The sequence below is a fragment of the Leptonotus elevatus genome, chromosome 14 (assembly GCF_054856555.1).
Source record: "Leptonotus elevatus isolate MCC_2025b chromosome 14, RoL_Lele_1.0, whole genome shotgun sequence".
NCBI lineage: Eukaryota > Metazoa > Chordata > Actinopteri > Syngnathiformes > Syngnathidae > Leptonotus > Leptonotus elevatus.
This window is the reverse complement of record NC_141252.1, coordinates 13,451,486-13,478,745: the sequence shown is the minus strand read 5'-3', so window position 1 is coordinate 13,478,745 and position 27,260 is coordinate 13,451,486. Positions and strand designations below refer to the sequence as shown.

Below are 27,260 nucleotides of genomic sequence, written 5' to 3'. Positions count from 1 at the left end.
GCATCTCTTCATCATTGGGGAGTTCATTTTGTGAATGGACGGCTGCATGAGTCATCGATTCCCCGAAGCAGAACAATCTTCACAGATGCGACTTCTCTGACTATTAATAAACACAACCAAATTAAGGGTGAGAAGGAGGTCAGGTTGTATTGAGAGGTTTGAGGAGCTTGCTTTTATTGGCAAATTACATCTCTCTTTTCATTTTTGATAGAGGTGTCTCAAGCGATTGTGTTGCTAAGGCTGCAATTTATATGGGAAAATGCTATTAATTTGGCGCCAACCTTTGGGAGGCCTTGCGTAGAGGGTGCTTCTCATTATAACCCAAAAGAGATCTCACGAGGCCGTCATTAATTGCCTTGTGTGATGTAAGCATGTGTTCAACAAAAAAACAGAAACCACACAGCTCTCCAGTTTTTCCCAAGGGTAACCCATAGCATCACCTATCGTGTGGCCAAGGGCTTATCCTCTTGCCTTCCTCGCTCAGAGGTTTCTGCTTGCGTGCATCTTTGATCATAATCCAGCAGAATATGGACTAAGATGGTTTTGCATTTAAATTAACTACACTCCTCCTTTACTCTTGGAAATGTCAAACATGAGGTTTCCATGACCATTTTCCTTTGGAATTAAACACGAATAGCGGGAAAACAGCAGGTCATTTAAAAAAATTAAAATTAAAAAAGTTTCTATATTAATACTTTAAAAATACCAATCACTCCTATTAATTTAACTTTTATTATATTATCTCTCTCTTTCTCTCTCTCTCTCTCTCTCTCTCTCTCTCTTTACTGTTTTTTGTGTTTACACCTTTTTTAGGTTAGAATTTCACAATTTTGCCTTGTTATTTTTGGCATTTAGTTCTATATACTTTTTTAGCTGTCTTGTATTGTTTCTTTTTCTTTACTAAAAGTATATTTAAAAAAAAATGCAAACTATAAGACAATTAGAATAAATGTGATTATGAAATCAAATAAACAACCCTTTTACTGCAGTGTGTTACTCCAACTCATTTTCCTCCCCCAAAATTCAACTAATGTCCTAGATAAACACAGGTGTTGCTGATTACATAACTGAAGCTTCCCAGCAAGCTAGGACAGAGCCCTAATTAATGACATCAGCAACAGCTGTGTTTACACACACTTGCGTCAACATGGCTACCGTGGAAAAAGGTCAGTCTGCTGCATTGGTGACAACTGATAGGATAATAATATCGTACCTTAAAACGACCAACGGTGAAATGTGAACATTTTGCTAAATGTGAGGTCATTATTAGCAGGCATCTAGTGAAGCTCTCTATCTTTTGTTTTATCTGAAGAAAATAACAGCAATCAACATAAATTTGGGGGGAAAAAACGCCAAAATATTTATGATTTCTGTCACTTTGGAGGGGAAATCACTCTCATCCACTATTTAGTGCACAGTACAGTATATATCTTGAAAACTATTATATTATTATATATTATAAAACACACTAGAAGTACAGTAACAGTAGCCCATGAGGCATTGTGCCAATTCAGAAAAAGGATTTTCCATGTTTCCATGTCAGGGGCATTTTATTTTAGACTTGAGACAAATTCAAGATTTGTACTGCAAAAATATATTCACTATAAGAAGAGCAACACATCACAACATGGGTGGGCACATAAGAGCTTCTTTTTTTTTATATTAGTTATACCGGTTGGTAATTATTATAAAATGTAAATAATATTCATAAATAGTATTTATAAAATATAAAACTCAGTTTAAAAGCCATTTCACGTTATCATATGTTTTTGTTTAACATTCACAACAGAAAGTAATTTTCTGTTATTTCACAATAGTTTTCTGGGGCCCCAGCTGCCAGAAAATTCCCCCTTTTTTTTACGAGAAAGTAATTTTCTGTTATTTCGCAATATTTTTGTAGTGCCTCAGCTGCTGGAAAATAATAAAAAATAGATATGTTTTTTTTGTTTTTTTACATTGTATATCTCATTAGATGTCCTTTCAAAGTAAATGTTAATACAATGAATCCTACCATCTATAGGACATTGCAGATATTGTAGTTATTTTCACTTGTAAAAATTTGTCAATTCACAAAAAAATTATGACTTTTTATTGTTAATTTCTCAGCAAATATATATATTTTCTTTTTTTAGGGTTTTAAAGTAAAATTTTACATTTTATTACATTAAATAACAGACAAATATTTTTGAAATTACGATACATTTGTGAACGTATTTTAACAATCAATATATGTATTTTTAATGATTTTTTTTTTTTAAAGAACATAAATATTGTGTGTTTTTACAGTTACAGTGATTTTTCATGTTAGTTTATATTTGACATTTAAAATCAGAGTTTATTTTTTTAAATGCAGAAAAAAAAAGTAAAATAAAAAGTAAAATTCTGTTATATTCCAGTTTTTTTTACAGTGTAGATGAACAAAGATTATTTGTGGTAAATAAATAATTTTAAGTCAAATTTCAGAATTTGGATAATAGCCTGTGGCAGTACCAGACAAGAGTGCGATTTTGTCTCATGGATTTAGATTTACATTCTGTGCCCTATTGTTTTACATGTCTTCTTTTGCAGCCATTACCTACACACCAAGCTACAAGAAGCCCCCTCCACCCGTCCCGCCCCGCACCACCTCCAAACCCCTCATCTCCATCACAGCCCAAAGCAGCACAGAGTCCACTCAGGACGCCTACCACGAGGGTAGGCACCTCCACGGCGGCATGTGGGGCCCCGATGGCCTCACCCTGGGCCTGAACCCCGGCAGGGTCCTCTATAACTCGGTTGACAGCTTGGATAGCGCCAAGGCTGTAACTATAGCCATGGAGGCAGCTGGGGTCATGGCTGGGAAGAGGCACCCGTCCACCGACAGCCACAGCTCAGTCCTCACCTGTGACAAAGCCATCCTGGTGTCAAAGGCTGAGGAGTACCTGAAGACACCTCGATCCTCCATCGGAATACAGGTCAGTCTTGATTTTTCTGTGAGGGGCTCAAAGAACGCCGCAACTCTTGCCTAATGATACAGACGCACGAGAGAAAGCGAGTTCTCAATTCAGCTGCTAAAAATAGACCCAGTGAGTCATCATCGCACAATCCATCAATTAGGATTCAACTCGTGCGATAGCTTGTTCTAGTGAATGGTTCCCTCCAGGCTTCATTCACTCCATCTCCAATTAGGTTTGCATTTGAGCAGTTCATTTGCAAAAACACACCAAAGCCCAACTCGCAATGAATGAACAATGACTAAAAATGTGCTTTCTTTAATGATTGCCCTTCTGTCCTTTTTACTCATTAGCCCTCATTATCCCTTTAGTTAAAGTGATTGATTGCCATTTTTTATTCACCCCCAGCATAACTTTCTACTTAGTTTTCCTTTTTGTTACACATTTGTATTTGCCTTCCTTTACCTAAATACAATACACGTCTGCTTGTCATCCGACTCTCCAGACCACTAAGGCCGACAATGAACTTAAGAGCCTTTCATGCATTCTTTTTTTTTTTTTTTTTTTTTTTTTTTTTTTTTTTTCTTAAGAGCTCAGTATTGTTCATTCGGAAATGTCATCATCATTGCTCTTTTTTTTTTAATTTTTTTTATTTATTTTTTTTAATACATATATATATATATTTTTTTTTTTTTTTGTGTGTGTGGGTGAGTATGTGTATGTGCGTGCGTGCGTGCGTGCGTGCGTGCGTGCGTGCGTGCGTGCGTGCGTGCGTGCGTGCGTGCGTGCGTGCGTGTATTTGTTAGCTCACCAGAAAACCTATTAGAAAAAAATCGCATACCGTTCACCTAAACCGAACACCAGGAGACCCGAGGGGACCGAAGAAAACCAAGGAAGGTGAAATCCAGCACCGACCAGACACCCCCCCCCCCCAGAACTCCTCCCCAGCCCAAGAAACATCCAGACCCCAACAAATCCAAAAAACATAAAATCAGGGAGGCCTCAAGAGACCAAAGGAGAGACCGAGAAAAGGAAGGAAGGACAGACGAAGCCGCGTGAGATCCGCAGACACCAGCCTCCACCGATTCAATAACCTGAGGAGGAAACAGATTGTGTCTGAGTTTCGGTAGATGCTGGTGTGGTGGATCTGGCATGCATGAAAATCTCCACCAAAGAGGGGAGCCGTCGACCCCCGCCGGAACAGAGCAAGCGCAACACCTCAGGGCCCCCCAGGCCGCGGCAGCGCCAAAGGACGACCCCCGGGCCCCGCCAGGGCCACCGGCCGGAGAGCAAACCCAGGAGCAGGAGCGCCCCCCGCCCCAACACGGCCCGCGCCCCCGGCCCAACGCAGCAGGACGGGGCACTGCAGGCCCACCAGGCACCCCACCGGCCCCCAACCCCCGGTTGGGGGGGGGGGGGTGGCGACACGGACAGGGGACCGCAGCACTGCTCTATACTGCGGCCCCCAACCGATGGCACCCCCACAAGCCCCCCCCCCCACCCACAAGTTGTGTGGTGTATTAAAATTGGAGGGGAGTTGTAGGGTGAAGACGGTGTTTCCACCCTACCCCACCCCCCAAAGTGTGTTATGTGCCCTATATGTCTATAAAAGTGTATTGTGCAAACCTAGTGTAGTGAGTTAAGAGGTGTGACCAGCGGGGCCCCCCCCAACCGGGCGGGGGCAGGAGGCGCACCGGCCCACCAAGCCCCCACCCACCCCACCAGGACCCCGGCGGGCATATGGGACCCGTCCGGCGGGGCGATAGGGTTCGCCCCCCGGATACTGGGTCCCGCCCGAGGTGTCAGGACGCCCACCGGAGCGGGGCGGGCACGACACCAAACCCCAGCCACCCCCGCCGGCCCCCATAGCACCGAGACCCGGGCCATGGATGGAGCCCCCGGGCCAGGGGAGGGGAAGGAAGGCGTACCGGGGAAGGGGAAGGGAGGAGGGAAGGGGACGACAAGAAGGGCAGGGGGCAGCGGCAGGGACGCAAGGAGAGGGGGAGAGGAGGAGGAAGGGCGACGAGGGAGAGGGGACAGGGAGGCGGAGGACGGGCGGGGAGAGGCGAGGAGGGAGAGGCAGCAAGGGGGAGGAAGGGGGAGGGGAGAGGGAACCACCGGGCACCCCGGCGGCCCACAGGCCCCGAACCGCGTCGCCGGGCCCAGAGCGACGGACCGCGCCGGAACGGCGCTGCCCCCGACACCAGGGAAAGCCCCGCAACGCAGCACCCCCCAAGAGACCCAGGGAACGGCCAAGACGCAGCCGCCACCCAGCAGCCAACAGAGGGGCAGACCCGCCCACTCCCCGCCAGGGGGGACAGCACCCACAGAATTAACCCACTGGCATGCCGTGAATCCGAATATCAACCCCTGGTGCCCATCGGAGGTGAATCCGCTCGATCCCGCTGGCAGCAGCCGGGTTCCTGACTATAGAAACACAACCATTAGTTACAAATTGCCTAATACAGAAACATTAATGCAAGTTATAACGCTGCTGTGGCTCTCGCTAACAGGCAGAATTAAAATCCAAGTTTAGGTTAAAAAATTCTATATACGTAGACCATGTTTCTTTAAATTTTGACATTTGGTTTTTATTTGAGGCAGATATTTTTTCCATTAAAATATGATTTATGAGGAGGTTAGACCATTGGTCGATATTCAAAGTTTGTTTATTTTTCCAGTTTACAAGAATTGTTTTTTTTGCGATAGTAAGGGCTACAAGTATAGATTGAAATTGTTTATGTGGTAAGTCAATTGTTGTTAAGTCACCTAGCAAACACAAGTTTGGAGAGAACGGTATCCTACAGTCCAAGACAGCGGAAAGTTTTTCTAAGACTTTAGTCCAGAAACACATAACCGGAGTACATAACCATAAAGCATGAAAATAAGTGTCTGTAGTGTTTTGTAAACACTGGAGACAAATGTCGGAGTCTGAGAGTCCCATTTTCTTCATCATATATTGAGTAATGTATGTTCTGTGAATAATTTTATATTGGATAAGTTGTAAATTTGTGTGTTTTGTCATTTTAAAAACATTTTCACAAACTTGAATCCAAAAGACAGATTCCGGAGCTATAGACAAGTCTGTTTCCCATTTTGAGATGGGTAAAGACGTTTTATCAGTATATGAAAGTAACTTATATATTTTTGAGAGTTTTTTTGTTGTTGTCGGAGAAAGCTTGATAATATCTTTAGCTAAAACAGGCGGTTGGAGCGTACCCTGGAGTGTTGGAATTTGTTTCTTTATCATACTTTTAACTTGCAAATAATGTAAAAAGTTTCCGTTTTTTATTTTATATTTTTGGAGCAAGGATGTATATGATATAAACATATTATCTGAGAAGAGATGGTGGAGATGTGTAATTCCTTTCTGCTCCCACACATTCAAATAAAACGATTGGTTGTTAATTTGAAAGTCGGGGTTATGCCATAGGGGAGAAAGCCCGCTGGGCTCCACTTGGGCTTTTGTCATTTCTAATGCCTTCCACCAGGCAGTCAGGGTGGCGGAAATCATTGGATTTTTAAAGCAGTCATGGCGCTTAATCGATGTTGTAATAAAGAGTAAATCTAGGAGTCTGAGGTTATTACAATCCTTCTGTTCTAGTTCCAGCCAACAGTTAGTATCTCTATTGGGTTGTGCCCATAAAATAATATATTGTAGCTGGTTGGCTATATAATAGTGCATAAAATTTGGTGCCTCTAGACCTCCTTTGGATTTATTTTTCTGAAGAGTAGATAGACTAATCTTTGCTTCTTTTTTTTTTCCAGTAAAATTTTGTAACGGCTGAGTCCAACAACTGGAACCAGTTAGCCGTAGGTTTAAATGGAATCATTGAGAAAAAATAGTTTATTTTGGGTAAAACTTTCATTTTAATAGTGGCTATTCGTCCTATTAGAGAAATAGGAAGATTATTCCAGCGCTCCAAGTCACTATAAATGCTATCCAGAAGTGGAGTGAAATTTAAATTAACTAAATCAGTTAATTTAGGTGAGATTTTTATGCCTAAGTATTTTAAATTACCTATAGGAAATGAGTAGTATGGTTCCTGGCTTGCAGGGTTCCATGAATTTTCTGTAATAGGTAGAAGTGTTGATTTTGTCCAGTTAATATAATAGTCTGATAACTGTGAGAATTTAGTTATTAAGTTAAATACTTCCCCTAATGAAATAGCAGGCTTTTCTAAATAAAGTAAAATATCATCGGCATATAGATTAATTTTATGTTCTGTTACCCCAGAGTGAATTCCTTGAATCATTCTTTCCTGGCGTATGGCTAATGCAAGCGGTTCAATAAATATTGCAAATAATAAAGGCGACAGTGGGCATCCCTGTCTTGTGCCTCTCTGTAGAGTAAAACTCTTAGATATAATCCCATTAGTAGTAACAGTAGCTTTAGGAGAATCATATAATACTGACACCCAGTGAATAAATGACTTCCCAAAGCCAAATTTATTTAAAACAGCAAAGAGGAAGGACCAGTTAACTTTATCAAAAGCTTTTTCTGCATCCAATGATATAATAACTGCCTTTTTATCATGCCGCTGTGACATACTAATAAGGTTAAAGAGCCTTCTAATATTATTAGTAGAGTGACGCTCTTTAATAAAGCCTGTTTGGTCGCTATGAATGATTGTCGGGATTACTGTTTCTAATCTAGATGTAAAAGCCTTAGTGATAATTTTAATATCAGTGTTAATTAGTGAAATCGGACGGTAACTTGATGGAAGGGTGGGGTCTTTTTCTGGCTTTAATAAAAGTTTAATTGCTGCTGTATTCATGTGTGGGCGTATGTGACCATTAGTTTTAATTTCTGTTACTACTCTTAAGAATAGTGGAGCAAGCATTGACCAGAAGTGCTTTAAAAATATAGCCGGATAACCATCCGGGCCGGGTGCTTTGCCATTTGGCATACTATCTAGAGCACTGTACAACTCGTTTATAGTAAGTGGTGCATCTAACATATCTTTATATTCAGTAGTTACCTGAGGTATACTTAAGCTACTGAGGAATGCCTCAATATGCTCTGGGTTAGGTTTATTAGTTTCTGAGTATAAGTTGTGATAATAATTATAAAAAATTTGATTAATTTCTTCTGGTGATTGTGTACATTCACCAGTTGTACCTTTAATAGCCGTTATAAGCGATTTTTCCCGATTACGTTGAAGTTGGTTTGCAAGAAATTTACCTGATTTGTTATTATATTCAAAGTTGTTGTATCTCAATTGTTGTATTATAAACTCTGTCTTTTTAGTTAACATATCGTCTAACTGTATTTTTGTATTTTGTAAGTCAGTCCATATTTGGTTATTTGGGTTTATTGCGTACTCATCCGTCAGTTGTTTAATTTTATCTTCCAAGTCTTTTTCTAATTTTTGATCCTGTTTCTTTTTATAAGATGAATATGATATAATTTTACCTCTAATTACTGCTTTCCCGGCTTCCCAGAGAAGAGCTGGAGATAGGTCTGGAGAGTCATTTATTTCCAAAAAGTCTGCCCATTCTTTTCTTATAATTTTGTCAAATTCTGCGTCGTTTAGTAGTGAGATGTTAAAACGCCATGTAGGTGGTGGTTTAAAGGTATAATCAACTTGTAGGGAAAGGGAGACTGGTGCATGGTCGCTAATAATAATAGGATGTATTTTTGTAACGGTTTTATCAGCAATAGAATTATTTGTAAGAAAAAAATCAATTCTTGAAAAGGACCGGTGCACAGCGGAAAAGAAGGTAAATTACTTCTTATTTGGGTTTTTAAGTCTCCAGCTGTCGACGAGGCCAAAGTCATCCATATATTCCCCTATTACTTTTGTGGATTGTGATCGCCTTATACATGTTGTTTTATTAGAACGATCTATTAATGGATTTAAGGTTGTGTTAAAGTCTCCTCCAATAATAATAGTAGAGTTCGCTGCTAATTCAAACAGCTTAGAGAAAAAATCATGGAAAAAAGCCGGATCATCATTATTAGGGGCATATAAATTACCGAATGTATATATTTTATTAAATATAGTCACCTGAATAATAATGTATCGGCCCTCTGGGTCTGTTATTGTATTATTTAGAGTAAAGAGTAAATTCTTATGTATGAGTATACAGACTCCCCTTTGTCTACTGTTATAAGGGGCAGAGTACGCTTGGCTAAAATTTTTATCAATAAGTAATTTTTCTTCAGATTTTTGTAGCTGGGTTTCTTGTAGGAGGCAAATATCTGCTTTTAATTTTAAGAGATGGTCTAAAGTTTTTATTCTTTTTGCCTGTGAGCGAGCGCCACAAACATTCCAGGAAACCAGAACTAATTTATGCATACAAATAATATAAACACAGTCCTATGTATATATCTGTATAGGCCATTTGCCACCACTGGCATGTTATAGGATAGAATCAAAGTGGTTAGGTGATTTATATAGTTTGTATAAAATATGAGGTAACGTATAAGGTAACATGTAAGGTAATGTGTAAGGTAACGTGTAAGGTAACGTGTAAGGTAACGTGTAAGTAAATAAAACAGTGCAAAAACGAGTAGGGCGGTGAAAGTGAAGGAAATTAACAGGGGATTAAACATAACAATACACCAGTAACCCCAGCGAGATTTTTTTTTTATTTTTTTTTTATAAATATACTTTAGATATAGTTGTGTATTAATATTATATTTATAATATAGCCTAAACATAATAAGTATTCATGTTTTTGGTTTTATAACCACATATACAGTATATGTATACACCTAGTAATCAAACTAAGTTTAGTTCCACCAATGCTAATTAGAACAGCCAGGCAGTGGAATTGGGGTTCCGGAATAGTTGGCCATCGATATATAACTTATCAACGGCTATCGTAGTCCGTTTACCCTCCTGCCTATTTTGTTTCATTATAGGAAACAGTACCTTTCGCCGCTCATTGATCTCTCTCGGGAATTGATCATTCATTCCAAATGAGGTCCCTTTAAGCTCCCGTCCTTTACTTTTAACAAATAATTTCTGTTTAAAATGCTCAAACTTGGCAATAATAGGACGGGGTTTGTTGCCTCTACGGGCTCCAAGCCGATGTACCCGGTCAAAAGAGATGTTATTTACCGTCTCCTGAGGAATTTTTAATGAATTCGTCATAAAAAAATTTATCTCAACCTCTGGGTTATCAGAGGTATTCTCAGATATACCTGAGAATATTAAATTCTCCCGCATACTACGGGATTGTACATCTAAAACTGTTTCTTTTAGCGTTTTATTCTCTTTTTTCATAGTTTCCAGCTCGGCTGAAACAGCCGTGAGTGTGGAATGTAACTCGGCATTTTCCTGTTTAAGGACACTTACCTGCTGACTGATGAATTCCATACTTACTTTTAATTCTTTGACGTCCTCGAGGATGAGGCCGAGGACGTCAAGTTTTTTATTTATGGACTCCAGCACACTGACCGAAACGTCCGTAGTGGTGGTGGTTAGGTCGTCCGTGTCCGTCGCTGAATCGTTTTTCCTCTTCTTCGAAGAAGGTTTCTTTGATGGTTTCTCGACGGAAGGATCCTCCATCGCGCAGCTGTAAAAATATCCGTCGATGAAACGTTCAAGGTCCTCCACGTTGGGTGGTATTTCAGATCTGCCGGATGAAAGAGAGAAGAGAAAAGGCAAGATATATGATGGTTAAATTTGGATTAGTTTAGTATAATAGAGCTAGTTCTGTCTTAGCAGCAGGGCGCCGCCATGTTAGGGTTTCTGGTCTCGCTGTAGGTCTCGCGATAGTCACAGCATCTCGTGAGCGACTTCCTCTGTCTCTCTCTTTTGCCTTTCATGCATTCTAACAAAACGCCACAAATGTATTCATTGTAACATATTTAAGTCATTGCATAAAGATCATATTGAAGTGGAAGTCAACCTTCAACATTTCTTGACAATAATATGTTATGAATGACCTTACTAGTCTAAACATGACATTCTGATTAATATTACATTTGTGGAATATGAGTTAAGCAGCCAAATCCAGCCGTTTTTATCCATCCCAGGGGGCGGCCATTTTGCCACTTGCTGTCAACTGACGATCACATCACAGTTGCTCAGGGCTCAGGCAATGACCAATCACAGCTCACCTGATTTCTGAAGCTGAGCTGTGATTGGTTGTTACCTGAGACTTGAGCAACTGTGACGTCATCTTATGTAGACAGTCAGTAGCAAAATGGATTTTGTTGCCATGATGATTCGGGGCGTGGTTAGTGATGGCTGCACTTAGGGCTTCAGTTGTACTTGTTAAAAAGTCAAACTCATCTTAACCCAACGCTAACCCATAGAGGAGATCTGGGATTTGAGCCTTTGCATATCCCCATTCACTCACACACATTTTCTTCTCCTCACAGAACATCCCAATATATGTAGAGTAAGTACTCAACTGTCTTGCTCACATGATCCGCTCAACTTTTGATCTTTGCCCTACAAATCAGCCAGCCGAGCATGATCGAGACTGATTATGACCTGCTGCCGTCAAAGCTTGACAAGGAGTAACATGCAATCCCGAACCAGCCCACAGGTTCTGAATGACTTCATTTTGTACTAGCGGATTCCAAAATGGATGAGATCGAGCGGGCGGGGAATGAGAAGGCGGACAGTGTTAAATCAGAGGGGCTCAAGTCTGGTCCTTGAGCCTGTTTTTCATGTTTCCCTCCTCCAACACACCTGAATCATATAATCAGGATGGTTATCAGAGCTTGCTGATGAGCTGATCATTTGATTCAGCTGTGTTGCTGGAGGGGAACATGGAAAACAGGCTGGATGGGGGCTCTCGGGGACCGGACTTGGAGGTCCCTGATTTAAAGGAATTCAAGGGGGTCGTTCCATGCCAAATCGGCCAGTTTGTTTGAACCAAGCAGATTTTGATTTTAATGAAACTTGGTGGACCTGTTGATATTGATGGCACAAAGATAAATCTCAATTTATACGTCAATCGGAGCAAAGGCTTGGGAGCTCTACGGCCTGTCGAAAAGGAAGGAATCGTCACAAAACGCATGTTGTTGGAAATGGAATTCAACAGGGATATGCGATCATGTAGAAAATCGATGCATAGTTTAATAATTTGACCTTTTGCCCTATAATTTGACTTTCAAATTGAACTTGTGCATCAATTGACCTTCACAACATGTTTCATGAAAGATCATTTCTCACATTCCGCATAACACATAACAGTTTGAGAGATGCATTTATTTCAATAAGGAGTCAAAGCATCTTAAAACTCCTTAAGAACTCACCTGCTACTCTTCCATTCTACTTTTTACAAGTGCAACTATATAAACGCAGAAGTCAATAGCAGCGTTTTTTAAAAGTTGTCAGAGCTGTTAAGATCCTCAACCATTCGTGTAAACTGCCGTGGAAATAAACACACAGTGGCTGTGAGAGTGAAGAATCTCGTTTACTCAACTTGTATAGCTTCACAAGTGACGTCTTATTTCGTGTACAAGGGCGGCCATAACCCTTGAGGCGGTTGATAAAAACATGTTTCATACCAGTTATGCCACAATGTTTTATTATGACCTCGTCTAACTGAACCAAAGTTAATCGTTTTTTTACTCCTATGTGGGGGGGGGGGGGGGGGGGGCTCACTAAAAGTTCCAATCCAACTGATTTCTCCTACTGTTCTAATTCTAATTGAGTTGCCACAGTAGAAAAGGTATTCCTGCAAGATAATGCATATGAATGAATGAATTTAGGGTTGAGTTTAGCCTTCTTCATTATTGTTTTTTCCCCCATATCACTTGTTAAAGCTCATTTCTGTAAAAGCAACACATTTGTAGTATTTTATCTTTCACCTTGTCATTATGCAACTTGCAACCTAGAAGGCCAATTTATAGCATAAGCTGCAGAATTTTAACCTTTCAGAGTCATTGTGTCTGGGAAGTGTCACCATTGCTGTTTGTGTGCCTGGAAGCAATGGCGGAGGCACGACCCCCCCCCCCCCCCCCAAAGATCCTGGATATTCAACAATATTGTCAATGCCTACTAAATAATTGATATCTCAGCTCCTGAAGCAGATATAAACATAATTCCAAAAACATTTCAGAGCTTACCCCTGTTATTACGTAACTTCAATGTATATATTTTTTAAATCAACAAACAACTGTGTCGCATCTGCAGGTGTGTTTTTGGACACAGTTGTCATGATGCCTGAATGTCAGCCTATGTTAGTGCTGTTAGTCCATGAAAAGGCATAATTTACTTGTTTTTTTGTTTTTTTTGTATGTTTCGTGTTTTGAACAAATAAATGTGTGTAAAATCAACAACAATTTTTTTTTGTAATACTTAGTCATGAATTTCGCTGTTCGGTTTCCTTTTCTACTTATTGTGTACACGTCAGTAACTGCCGAACAGTATGGCTGCATGATTAAGAAACACTTATTTAGACATTTCAGGTATGAACTTAAGGCCACTCCTATATGAGTCATGGTTTCACCCTGGCCACCCCAATGAAAAATTTCTGCCTACACCCCTGCCTGAAAGCGTAATGTAGGTGACATGATGACGGAAATGACAATTTACTCATTGTTCATCCTTTTGTTTTGCTTCCACCAACATTATTATACTTCCATTTCAGACTTTCTACCAAAATAACAAAATATTTTTAATATCCACTTCATGATATATACGTAGCGAGACTTCACTTAATATATTCCCTTGCATTTGAATCATGTCATGTTTCAAAGTAATTTAGCCTCATTGTAATAAAAGTGTCTGAGCTGAAGATGAATTTCCTCCACAGGTCTTGTATGCACTGCTCTGTTAACGCTCAGTGTAAGAGGAATCATACAGGAAAGTGAAGTGAGCAAAGGGAGAAAATGGTACATTGCCTTGCAGCGGAGTCCATATGTCTCAATATCAACATACTGTGAGGCCTTTCTTCTACAGACACAGGCACAAAATGCGCAGTGGCCACTCGGGAGGGCAGACAGACCGAGTTTTTACGACATGGAGCCAACAGGAAATTATGATCACTCGACAAAGGAAGCAAAGAAATTAGATAAGAAGGAAATGAGTCAAAACAGAAGAGAGACAGACTGCAAGATGGCAACACGGTCAATCATAAAACTGCTGGGAATGCTACAGATACAGGATATCTCTTTTTCTACGACACCTATTTAGCTTTCTAGCTAGCTCTCAATCATTGACTGGCTGATAGTCATTTTGCAATTTTAGTGAGGAAATGTTTCTATCCTTAACTTTCGAGTAATCACAAATTGGATATCTGTTCTAAATGTACAATAAAATATTTGTAAGCTTTCATACTCTTGTTAACATAAAAGTGGGGGAAATGTTAAACTAATAGAAATATGGCTGCATCTTTTAGTCATTGATACAGTAATTTCATAATAATTCATAAAGTTGAGTTAAAATTAAAAAGATGTACTGTACTGTAAAGTGTGATATGGATTTGTGTTGAGGTCATTTTTCTGCCACTAGATGGCATAATTGCATTCATAAGACATTGGTGACAGATCAGTGCATTTTTCTTTTCATATTAAGAGCTATCTAATCTTTAACATGAAGTAACTTGTGAAATTCTGCACATTTTTAAAAATATAAAATACAACTTGATCCCAGTCTCCACAAAGATATGCATGTTTATTAAATGTATTACTTTTGATGTGGATGTGTCTGCTGCGTTGCGACTGGAATTCCCCCAGTGCAGGCTTTCCAAGTAAGGAGCGGTAATTAATTGTATGTTAAAAAAAAAAATTGTGCCGTTAAAGGAACTTAAAATGAAATCAAAATGAACGCGCTAATATTGACAGCCCTAGTTTGGAGACATTATTCAGCGGTATCCCCAACATGACGTTTAAAAATGCTAAGCTAGGCTTTTGTAGAGTTTTAGTTTAGTTTTTCTATTGCTTTCATTTTTCTATATGAACTTATTTCAGGCGACAGCAAGCAAGCAAGCAAACAGGACCCAAAGAAAGCAACCGTGTTGTCTTTGAAACCTCCATAAATCACCAGATATTTACTGACAAGCTTTAAGCCCAGTCCCTGTTCAATAAAGACACAAGCAATGGGTGGTAGCTCCCATAATGACAGGAATATTGGCTTGTATTGACTGTGTATTAGGTGGAGGCTGCAACAGACTCGGAATCTGAAAGCAAAGGCTGCAGGGAATACCATTCGGTTGGAATCCAGGTGGAGGATGACAAGAAAGGGTAAGAGGATGCTTTTGAATCTTTGCTGCAAGTCGACAACTGTCACTTTCATTACTTGTTTTGTCTTTTGTTGTTATAAAAAAACAACAACATGTTTCTCAATACAATTTTACCACCTTGGCCTTCAGACAAGGCCGGTTCAAGCGCTCCAACAGCGTGACGACAGCGGTGCAGGCTGACATGGAGCTGGAGGGCTTCCCCACCATGGAGGACAAAGGCCTGCAGTTCGGCGGCGGCTTCCAGCGTCACTCGGAGCCCAGCACACCCACACAGTACGGAGCCGTGCGAACCGTACGCACCCAGGGGCTCTTCAGCTACCGCGAGGACTACCGGACCCCGGCTGAGCCCCCCAGTCCCAGAGAGACTACGAGTGAACCCGTGTGGCAGCTGGAGCCCCCCTCCCCACAGGAGAATGCGGTCACATCTGGCGAGTCGGGACGTAGCTCCCCTTCTCTGAGGAGAGACGGGAGCTGGTTCATGCAGCTGCTCCACACCGAGACCAAGAGGATAGAGGGCTGGTGTAAAGAGATGGAGGCGGAAGCTGAAGAAAATGACTTGTCAGAGGAGAGTGAGTGACACAAACTTCCTTTCCATATAATAAAAATATGGTCATTTTAATTACAATATCAAGTATGTATACTTTGTGTTACAGTCTTGGGAAAAATCCGAAGTGCTGTGGGGAGCGCTCAGCTGCTAATGTCACAGAAATTCCAGCAGTTCTATTGGCTGTGTCAGCAAAATCTTGTAAGTATGTCAACTTTCAGGTGAGATGTGTCACAACTCCACAGATTGTAATACCAGCTGTAAGCAGTTATGCTGTTGCACGTGTTATGTGTTACAAAGTAGCACATTACTGTAACATTAAGACATTTGATACTTTGTCCAAACAAGTAATCAGACTATATAGTTACTTTTCACTGATAGTAACTTTGTTGAATGCCTATGCTTATATGTACAGGCAAAAACCAAATTTCAAAGAGTTGCATTTTCACTGAAGCGATCCCCTTCGCTCCTGGCTGTTTTACTGGATTTTGACTGATTATGCAAGGCCCCCAGAATATTGTGTTATAGTGCTATAAAAACATGGAACCTACCAAAAGAAAGATTAGAGTTTCTTCTTTCATCAAGAAAAAGTATATTTCTACCTGTTTTCATTTTGCAGCAATTAGCATTAGAATATAGCTAAGTTTTATCATCATTCACAAATCTATGTAAAACCGTGGGGAAATAAGCTTGTTTCCAACAGGGCCCTGGTAGATCTCTTATACTCTGCTGCCACCTGCTGGCCGTTTTTGTTCTAACGACCATTGCTTCACAAGTGGCAAAATGGCCGTCACATGAGATGGAGAAAAACGGGTGTATTTTGCTGCTTAATTCATATTCCACAAACACAGTATTAATGCAGTTTAGACGAGTGGGTGCGCACAGAACATAGTATTATGGTAAAGAACATTTTTAGCATAATTTTAATAATATTTTCAATATTACACTTTTTGATTTCAAAAGAAATGCACATGGCGAAGACTCAACTATGTTAGTTGACCAATTCCTATTTCGACAAGGTGCTCTGGCCATCTTGTAGCGTCTTAGAGCAACATAGAGCACAAAAAATGTGAATAAGTGAGTTTTTCCGCGAATGACAGAGATAGGTTACCCCCAAAAAATATGCAAATGAGTAAATTCACATTTCTGCGGGGGAACACTGTAATTGGATTTGGCATGCTATCAGAGGCAATATGGTCATCTTGGCTCGCTGAAGTCAAAGCTATATACTGTAGTAGGCTACAGTGCCATCTTTTTGCCTGGTAGCCTTTTCAACCAATTTTCAGGTTTCTGGGCCTGTTTTTGAATCATATATATATATATATATTTTTTTTTTTAGTTTTTTTTTCTTTTTCTTTTTTTAAAGAGCTCAGTATTGTTCATTCGGTAATGTCATCATCATTGCTCTTTTTTCTTTCTTTTTTTTTTTAATCATATCTGATGCAAAAAGTGATAAAAAGAACTGAATATTAAAATTCAAATCAGTTTTTTTTAAATGTCATACACAGGTTTAAGGCAAGTCTTACTCATGGGATACCTTTCCCAAGTTATTCAGTAACTTAAGCCATTTTAATCTATTATAGTTACAAAACTGCAATGACACACTAACAGACTCAACCAACACCACTGAAAGCAATTGATTTTAGAAAGCGACAAAAATGAGAATCGATATCTATCTGGGACATGTTTATTCTTCCTAAAAGCTTTGGGGGGGACTACATGAGAGAAGATGAATGCAGTTTGGATGATGATGCTACGCGCTGAATACAAAAGAAGCTCACACAAAAGCCTTGGGTAAATACCTTTTGCACATGGACAAGTTGTGAGACATTATTACTAATTATATGCGAGCGGCAGAAACTAAGCATTCAGGGAGAAAACTTCAAGAACTTTTGACCACAAAAGAACACGTTATTCTGCACTTCTTAAATGTAGTCATTACATACAGTATATTGATGGCGATATAGGCTACACACATGGACAAAATTGTTGGTACCCCTCTGTTCATAATAATAATAATAATAATAATAATAATAATGACAATTAACCAACGAAAATCAGACATTGTGAATTGTGGTGTAACAGAATTGTTTAAAAAAAAAATACAAATAAAGTCATAAATGACGGCTTGGACGAAAATAATGATAAGCATAACTGAAACAATCAGAGGACAGACAAATGATGATGTCTCTCTTTGTGAAGGTACAGAGTGGTGCATCTCTGATTAGTATTAAACAAAAAAGAAACAGCATTTTTTTTCTGAAGGCATTGAGCAAATAATATTTTCATGGCAACACATTGAAACCGAAATCTGATTGGACAAAAAGACACACACTATGGAATGAAGACAAAAAACTGTTGGAAATAAATTATTACCATTTCTTGTCAATTATAAATCTAAATGTAGGTCCATGCTTCTGATGTCTGATGTGGAGTAAACATTATTGACTGGGCGATATCTGGACTCATTCCGACAACTTCACAGTACACATACGGACGTATCAGTAAAGCGTGGGCTAAATGCTGAAAGGTATTATACGGAAGTGTGTAACTTCCCCCCCATTACCTTTGATTTTTGAGGCTAGCAATTTAATGATGAAGAAAACAACATTCAATATTCGCAGCATTTTCTATAAACATGTTGAACTGTTGGCGAGCTTCGTCCTTTGGTAGCTGTAGTGCACAATTTACAAAGGTGGACATGCCTTCTTTTTACTGAAAATGTCAAAACTTGGCGAGCTGTAGCTCCCAAATCCCGCTCCGATTTACCTAAAGTTCGAGATTTAGTGTTTTGCCATCACTATCAACAAGGACACCAAACTTAATCAAAATCCAAATCTGCTTGGTGAAACGCACTTGCTGATTCGACATGGAACCATTTGGTCCATTTCAGATGATATTGTCCTGGCGTGAATGTAAGTCCGAATGTTTATTAGTCCATTTTTGCACTGCTATTGGCGCCAGTAATCATCATCACATTGTCCTCACTACGTCCTGTAGGATCCCAGCGCCATGCCGCGGCCTACCTCACAGGACCTGGCTGGGTTCTGGGACCTCCTGCAGCTCTCCGTCGATGACGTCACCGTGAAGTTTGACCAGCTGCAGCAGATCAAGAGCAACAACTGGAGGCCAATGGATAGTCCGGAGAAGAAGGTAATTGGGTCCTGACTCTGAGACAAGGTTATCTTAGTTAACGAAAACTAACAAAATAACAATAATAAAATTCAAAAAAACATTTTCGTTAACGAAATAAAATAAAAACGAAAATGCTTTTTACAAAATGAAAACTGAAATGACATTTTACGTTTGCAAAACTGTAATTATAGCGAAAATGTCCTTCGTTGTAGTCTTTGGTAATTAATTTAAAAAGGTAAGGCTAAAGCTTTTTCTACATCATGCATGCTCCACCAATGCCCAGATGAGTACGAAGAGCCCTAACTGTCTTACTCTGACTGCACCTATCGGCTTTTATCTTCCCTTTATAGTAGATTGTACGGACCCACACACTCCACACTTTCTTGGGGGAAGAGTTGGGCGGAGTTTTTCTTACCTCATTTGAAGTCATGTCTTCGTTTGTCAACTGTGGCTGTCGCTTTAAGATCGTGCACGTACTCGCACGCGCACCATGAACGAGCCTGACACAGATGCTGCAGTTACACTTTGGGCCAGAGGTGGCAGGCGCGAGTAAAAAAGTGACAAACTGCATAAAGATTCTTTAATACATGAGCCTTTGTGGTTGATTTTAAATGTGATTTTAAATATATTTATTTTTATATTAACCGGAATAAGGACGTTTGAAAGTGTGTCACACAGAAGTAACGTCAACTAGCAGCAGCCAATAGAAAAGCACCTTTAGATGACTTTCATTTAACTCAGCCGAAATGCAACGCTAGGTAAGAAATGTTACTTTTTTCATTTTACCATTGTGTTTATTAAATATGGCACACAAGTAATACATATTTTTTTAAACAAAAACGAATACTGAAACTAACTAAAACCTACAACGCCGTATTAGGGCCACGTATAAAAAAACATTTTTAGAGAGCGGGGCAATATTCCGAGAAAAAAACTTGCAAATTTGCCACATTATAAAGTGTCAGGTTTACGAGAAAAAAAACTCATAAACTTACGAGAGATACACATAAGCGTAGCTATAGTCTAATGTGAGGATTCGTTGGTGGTTAATGAAACACTGTTTATAAAATAAAAAGGCAGCATGGAGACGGATTCATTCTTAACGGAAACTTTACTTGTCATACGCGACAGCCAGAGCAACAACACTTCCTGATCCCCTATCAGCTGACTAAACACTAACTAACCAATTAGAAGCTAGCATACTTAAGGTGAATGCCAAAGAGCAGCAGATTTGACATATCAGCTTAGCTACTTGTACAAAAAATATACCGGGGCCCAGAGACAGTGCAGGGGCCCATGAAAGAAGGGGGGGAAAGGAAAGAAAAAAGAAAGAAAGAAAGAAAGAAAGAAAAGAGAGAGAGAGAAAAAAGAGAGAGAAAGAAGGAAAAAAGAGAGAAAGAAAGATTTTTTGGGGATTTTGAAAAATGACATTTATTTGCCGCACTTATTTACATTATTTTCATAACACACAGCTTGGCAAGCGCAATTAAATAAATAGATTAAAAAAAGAAAAAGAGAGAGAGAGAGAAAGAAGGAAGGAAAAAATAAAGAGAAAGAAAGAAAGAAAGAAAGAAAGAAAGAGAGAGAGAGAGAGAGAAAAAGAGAAAGAAAGAGAGAGAGAAAGAGAAAGAAAGAACAAAAACAGGGAAATAAGTGGCCAGAATTATTTTGTAAATACGATGTCGGAAATGATCATTTAATCACCTGACTTTGGCATCTGTCAGTCACAATGAGTCTCGATGTGATGCGAGTTTTTTGGCGGGTTTTTTGCACCGGGGCCTCTCAGCATGGTGTTACGCCACTGGGCAGTAGCCAACGCTTCAAAGTGCGAATGCTTAACATCATATTGTTAAAGCCATTACTATCTCCTTATTTGAAAACCCGACCGAAAAGTATCGGCACAAACATCCGAGTAGTAGGAGTTTTTTGTGAGTTTTTTTCTCGGAACATTGGCCCCGCCCTCTAAAAAACCATATTATACGTGGCCCTAATACTATTAATACTAAAAAGAAGAAGAAAACTAAAATTAACTAAATATTTAATTATTTAAATAATTAATTAATTAAATAAACAGCACCGCCCTGAAAACTAACTCAATTTAACAAACTAAACTAAAAAGAAAATTCCCAAACTATAATAACCCTGCTCTGAGATGAATGTTTTTCTTCAGCTAGAACTAATGCCATAGTCAAGGTAGAGGGAATTATGAACAATTAATAAAATAGCTGCAAATGTTAGCATAAAAGGAAATAATGTTGGGGAAAGCTAGTAGTAAATAACAATGAGTAATGGTTTACTTATTTAGTTTTTCTTCAAAAATAACTCAGCTACACTCTAACTAATTAGCGGAGTGGTGAAAGAATACGACGGACAATATTCATTTGTTTTTCAGCTCTGAATTTGAGCGGCTCGTTTGATCCAGACAAAGCGCTGCACATGTTGTGAAAGCGTCACCTAATTAGTTTGCCGCTCTCTCCCGAAGGCTCCAGCTCCAGTACCAAAGAAGACAATCCGACAGAAGAGTCTGGTGACGAGGGAGAAATCCTTGGACCTCCCCGACAGGCACCGGCAGGAGGCTCGTCGACGGCTCATGGCAGCCAAGCGGGCGGCCTCCTTCCGGCAGAACTCCGCCTCGGAACGAGCGGACAGCATCGAGATCTATATTCCCGAGGCTCAGACTCGACTTTGAGAAGTTAGGTTGAAGGGAAACTCGTTTCCCTGCTCAGCTAGCCTTTTTTTCTAGACTTCTATTCTCTCCTTCTTTATTTATTGATGCCATCTGGAAAGCCATCCTCAGTGCCCCTCGCCAACGCCATCGGCCTGTAGGATGTGCCTCTCGTCCTGAAGTTAGCAGAGTTCTATATCGGACACGGGTTGACTCGTTTTCTCACTGCTAATCTGGTTACCGCGCTCTCATCCAGCATCATGCATGTTTGTTTGTTTTTCTGTGTTTTTCCAACATTTGCAAAGTGCCATTTTAAAAATGTAGCTTTGGGAAGCCTATTAGCAACCAGGTATTTGAGCTACAAAAGAAAAAGAGTATTTTAAATAGATTAGGGAAATTGCCAACTCTTTGAATTTTTCGGTATTTGACTTTTATTTCCCAAACTTAATGTGAATTGTGAAAAGTGCCAATGCTTAAGATACCTCAGTCAATGAGCCCCCGGCCGGCCGTGTTGGAAATGCAGCTCTTTTTTCTTAAATCGGGGTGTGATCATTTTCCATGGAATTAATTGGTTGGCAAAATTACCTCATGCCATGCACATTTGAAACATCTCTCCCATACAGCTGACGTTCTTGTTGCAAGCTATCAAATATTCACTTTGACTTGAAACTCAAAACCTTGTGCCAAATTTTGCATAATGTGGTGGCAGTAGGAGAAATTGTATGTTTGTTCTTAGCTCAAAACATGCTGACTGCACTAATGCACTTATTGCAAGGGAAATGTACAGTAATGGAACAAGAGTTGTTTTTTATTTTCTCAGTATCAGTTATTTAACATATATGTAACTCATTTGCTCCCAAAAACGTATAAATATGTTCTATTTTAAATATTACCATGGTCCCAAAAGCGTATTTATACGTTTTTTTATTTTAATGCTAGAGCATACAGAAGGCTTTGATGCAGCCTCTGAACAGAAGAGAACACTTGAAGCAATGGTAGTTATTACAAAAACGGCCAGCAGGTGGCAGCAGAGTATAAGAGCTCAACCAGGGCCATGTTGCAAAAAGCTTTTTTCTCCACTGTTTTAAACCAATTTGTGAATAATGATGAAACTTAGCTATATTCTAATGCTAATTGCTGCAAAATGAAAACAGATAGATTTTTTTCTGATGAAACAAGAGACTCTTATCTTTTTTTTTGGTAGGTTCCATGTTTTTACAGCAATAGAACAGAATATTCTGTGGGCCTTGCAAAATCAGTCAAAATCCAGTAAAATACCCGGGAGCAAAGGGGGTTGCTTCAGTGAATGTCTGCGAGTGAATGAGTTAATGTACAGTCTACCCCACCATGCCCAGGGCTAATTCACAGTGCTCAAGCTCAGCCAAATTGTATCCTTGAGCATGTCATGACTCGTTTTCATCCATAAAAAAAGTTTACTTATACCACGTGTTGTTAAAAAGTCTCACCAAGTCGTAAGATTATAAGACTATAAGCTTGTGATTGCCAGTTTGCCACCAAATACCGTTTAATATTCATATTCACTTCATACGATTTTCTCTTTCGTGAAGTTAGCATGTTGAAAACTCGCTAAATTGTGTTTGTCACAAATTTCTATCGGGTTTACGCTTGAATGTTATGTGGCTCGTTGCACTCACTCAAGCCTCAACATAAAGTACACCTGCTCAATCTAATACAATTCAATAAAATGCAACATTTAAATTGAAGTTCTGCCTTTACAAAGATAATAACGCTCAATCTGGACTGACACAATGTGGTTGTTGTTGTTAAGACAATACAAATAGCCCTTAGTATAACTGTGAGATCTTAATATTAAGCAATTTTGTTATATTAACATCTCTATGACAGTTTGACTCAAATTATTATCTTTGTTCAGGCAGAATTGTATTCATCTTTATTTCATTGTGCTGTTGTACTTTTGGACATTTAACATATGTCCAGTGAGTAACTTCACATTCACAAAAAGTTTCTGATGAAGCGTTCTAATTCCCGATAACGCGTAAGAAAAGAGCAAGAGTCCACATTTTTGACTTTTGGTTTATTTTCGTGCTGTTGTGCTGACAGAGACAAAGAGAAGGTGAATATGAGGTCAGAGACTGTGTTGACTTTATTTCACCAGCACAACCCTCCGGTGGCATATCGCACGTCTCATACACGCACGCACGCAATGCACATGTTCTGCTTCAGCACTTTGAAACCGATAAGGACTATTATGAAATATATAACACTCACTGGCCACAACACATTTGGTACATATGCACAATGTAATCAGATTCAGTACTGATTAAAAAAAAAGAAAAAAAAAAGCATACATATATAAACGCAACACTTTTGTTTTTGCTCCCATTTTTATGAGATGAACTCAAAGATCTAAAACTTCATCCACTTCTCGCAATTATTGTTCACAAACGAGTCTTAAACCTGTGAGAGTGGGCACTTATTTTTTTTGCCAAAATAATCCATCTCACTTCACAGGTGTGCCATATCAAGATGCTGATTAGACACCATGATTAGTGCACAGGTGTGCAGTCGACTGCCCACGATAAAAGGCCACTCTGAAAGGTGCAGTTTTGTTTTATTTAGGGGGGGGGCGGGGGTGGACATGGAGCTTTAAAACATATATATAAATAATAAAATAAATTCTTGGTTGCTAATTTGTGGATTTTATCTATTGCTGGGTGGTTGCGTTAAATAAAGTATTATTGTTTTTGTTTTTTTAACATAAAGCACAGTTAAAAAATAGACAGTATATATGGACCTATGTCACCTTTTCAGTTCGTCTTTAATTCAAATTCCTTCTTGTCATGTTCGCCTTCTCATTTGCATCTAACCGCTAGCAGGCGTCTATTTTTTTTCATCATACTGGAACTTGAACTACTTCCTATTTCAGTATCTAAGAATCGTGGGAAATGTAGTCCTACTAGCCGAACGCTGCAGTGTGAGAGCAAACAAAAGCTAAGCTTTCATGGTGGCATATTTCCAAACCAGCCGGGCGCATAGTAAACAACACAGCCAAGTTCCAATAGCTGAGGGGGAGTGAGCAAAAAAAAGTTCAATAATGGTGAGTGCGTTGACTCGTTTACAGCTGTTGAACTGTCAACCAAGATAGCATTTAGCATTAGCCAAAGTAATAAGACAACCACCAGTCTCCAGATTGACTAGCGATGTTCAAACTTTGTGGACAACATTCTACCCGATATAAACATAGCCTAGCATCATAGCGCTAAATCTATCAAATAAACATATGGTACAATTTGAATAAATTATTTAACATACAATGCTTCACTTATACACAAAATATACCTGTTGCGAAGAATGGTCCGAAAAATGCAGTACTGTATCTGTATTACATTGTGCAACTGTACACACTGTTTCTACTTAAAAACATGACTGACTTTGACCCAATTTGCTTTCCTGTTTGTTTTTTTTGTGTGTGTCTTTTAACATCAGAACATTTGATGGATTTGTGTCTCGCTGCGTATAAAAAGATGTGCGTTAAAACCAGACTGCGTCTCTCCGTTAGGTGACACACATCTACACCTCACTTGACTTGAGAGACATTCAACACTTTGACAGAAGGAGCGTGTGAACGCGATGGCGGCCATTTGGCAGAGGCAGAGACAATCCCCTGCTGTTCGCTCAGAGGCAGGCAAGCAGGCAGGGAGAGAGATAGACCCGGCCTGACATATGCTGGCTTAGAGGAGACGCGAGCGGCGCGTTGCGCCCCCAAACTGCTGCCGTTCGGTGCTGTTGTGTAGCTGCGGGGCTGTGTTATGTGAGGATCTGCGCTGGGCATTTTCAGTCTGCCTTTCACGAGGCAAAGCAGCTTATGTAAGATTTGGGGTCCTTGGTGAGATCAAGCAAACAGCCGCACAGGACCCTCCAAAAGCTGCTGTTGATAAATGTATTGCTGAATCTTGCAAGGCCTTCGTTGTTGAATTCTATTGGGCGAGTTTCTCCATGGACCCCACCCCCCTTTTCCCTTCATGTACACTACAAAGTGGCCACAACTGCCAAGTAGAACATAACACAGCATTCTGATTAATATTGTGTTTGTGGAATATAAATCCAAGCAGCAAAAATCCAGCCATTTTGATCCATCTCAGTGGGCGGCCATTTTGCCACTTGGTGTCGACTGAAAATGACATCACAGTTGCTCGGGGCTCAGGTAACGACCAATCACACCACACCTCACGGTTTCTGCGTTTGGTGACATGTGACATTTGCAAGCTGAGCCGTGATTGGTCATTGGTGATGTCATTTTCAGTGGCAAAATGGCCACCTCCTAAGATGGATAAAAACTTTCAATTTAAATCAAAATACCGTGTTAGAACAAAATTATTGTAAAGAAATTATTTGGCTTATTTATGTATTTTTTTTACATAATGCACTTATTGTGGTGATCTCACATTTGGGAAAGGAGAGACAGTCACCAATGCACTTTTCAGCCATTAATTGAATACCGGGAGAACATTATAACACAGAACCTGCTGTTGATCACAGCTCACACCCACACATTCACACACACTACCATGTATTTTATGGTTATTTTCTTGTGGTGTGCGTTCAAATGTGTTTCATGCGTTCAAATACCTTTAAGCGTTTTTAGCAAGTGCAAAAAGCGCATTGAAATGCGAAAGTAACGATTCTCAACCAATCAACAATCAGTTGTCAACCCGACACGAGTATTTATACGTATCCTCGCCAATAAATCCTGGTCATTTGTACAGATGAGCAAACAAAAGCCCGTGGCTACTATGTGAGGAAATACGGCATCGTACGCTTTGTTTGAAATATGGTCGTATAGAACTTCCCAGATTTCACCCCATTTTACCTCACATCCTCCGTGGCTGTTTTTGCCGGATGTGAGAAGTGGAGGAGATCCCCCTTTGGCAGGAAGTCACTGGCGTGATGATGAATTAATAGCAAGTCAGCCACCGTAACCTTGTGAAAACGCCAAGGGCAGGAATGATGGTTTCACATTCAAATACCGGGACGGCAGCAATCCACTACCAGCGCCATTTTTTGGGGGGGGTTTCACTTATCTGACACATTGTAAAAACATTACACGGCCACATGTCTTTTCGCGGTTTTGCATAAGCAAATCCTCTCCACTCCATTAACGCACTCGCCGTCATCAATATTTCAGCAACCTCACATCTCCGCTTTCAACTGAAGAATCAGACACACATGAGATGTTTATAAGGAGACATTTTCTAAATCAAAACGTTAGAACAGAAACTTGAAGATTTCCTTGAATTTGTGAAACAATTCTATGATTACATGCCAAAATGGAGAGGAAAAAAAAGGTAGTTGTTTAGCAAAAACTATTTTCATCTTATGTATATCATATCTATAGTGTGAATGAATATGATACCAAATATTCATTATTTGTAAAGAAATATATATACATAGAGATATACAGTATATAATTATATAATATGCTCCACCAAAACATAACTATTTTTTGCTGTTGCTCTTGTTCTGTTGTCACTTGCTTTCGGAATATTTTATAAACTGATATGATGGCATGCAAACTGATTCTGAATGTAGACTATTTTATATTATGTATTTATTTATTCATTTTATTTGTTTATTTGTTATTAAGTCATTTTACTGATGTAGCCTACATTTGTTATATTTATTTTTATCAGATATATGTTTGTCTGTGTGTGTATTTATTTATTTGATTTTATTTATGGAAAGACCTGCTAAAGGAGTTTGCCTTTTTGGAGTACGTAATTTAGTCATTTTTGTCATCATCCAATGTAAATGATTCTTGCGATTAAATTTTTGGACAAAAAAAAAA

General features: G+C 39.5%; 1 protein-coding gene across 1 annotated transcript; it reads left to right on the top strand.

The window, feature by feature from the left end:
* The first annotated feature begins 1,147 nt into the window (after positions 1-1,147).
* LOC147163074 (disks large-associated protein 2) lies at positions 1,148-23,470 on the top strand. Its single transcript, XM_086095166.1, has 7 exons — positions 1,148-1,166; positions 2,569-2,954; positions 15,002-15,090; positions 15,219-15,658; positions 15,743-15,834; positions 18,634-18,786; positions 21,251-23,470. Exons 1-7 carry the CDS (start codon positions 1,148-1,150, stop codon positions 21,455-21,457), a joined length of 1,386 nt encoding a protein of 461 aa, XP_085951292.1. The 3' UTR covers positions 21,458-23,470.
* Positions 23,471-27,260: the final 3,790 nt, after the last annotated feature.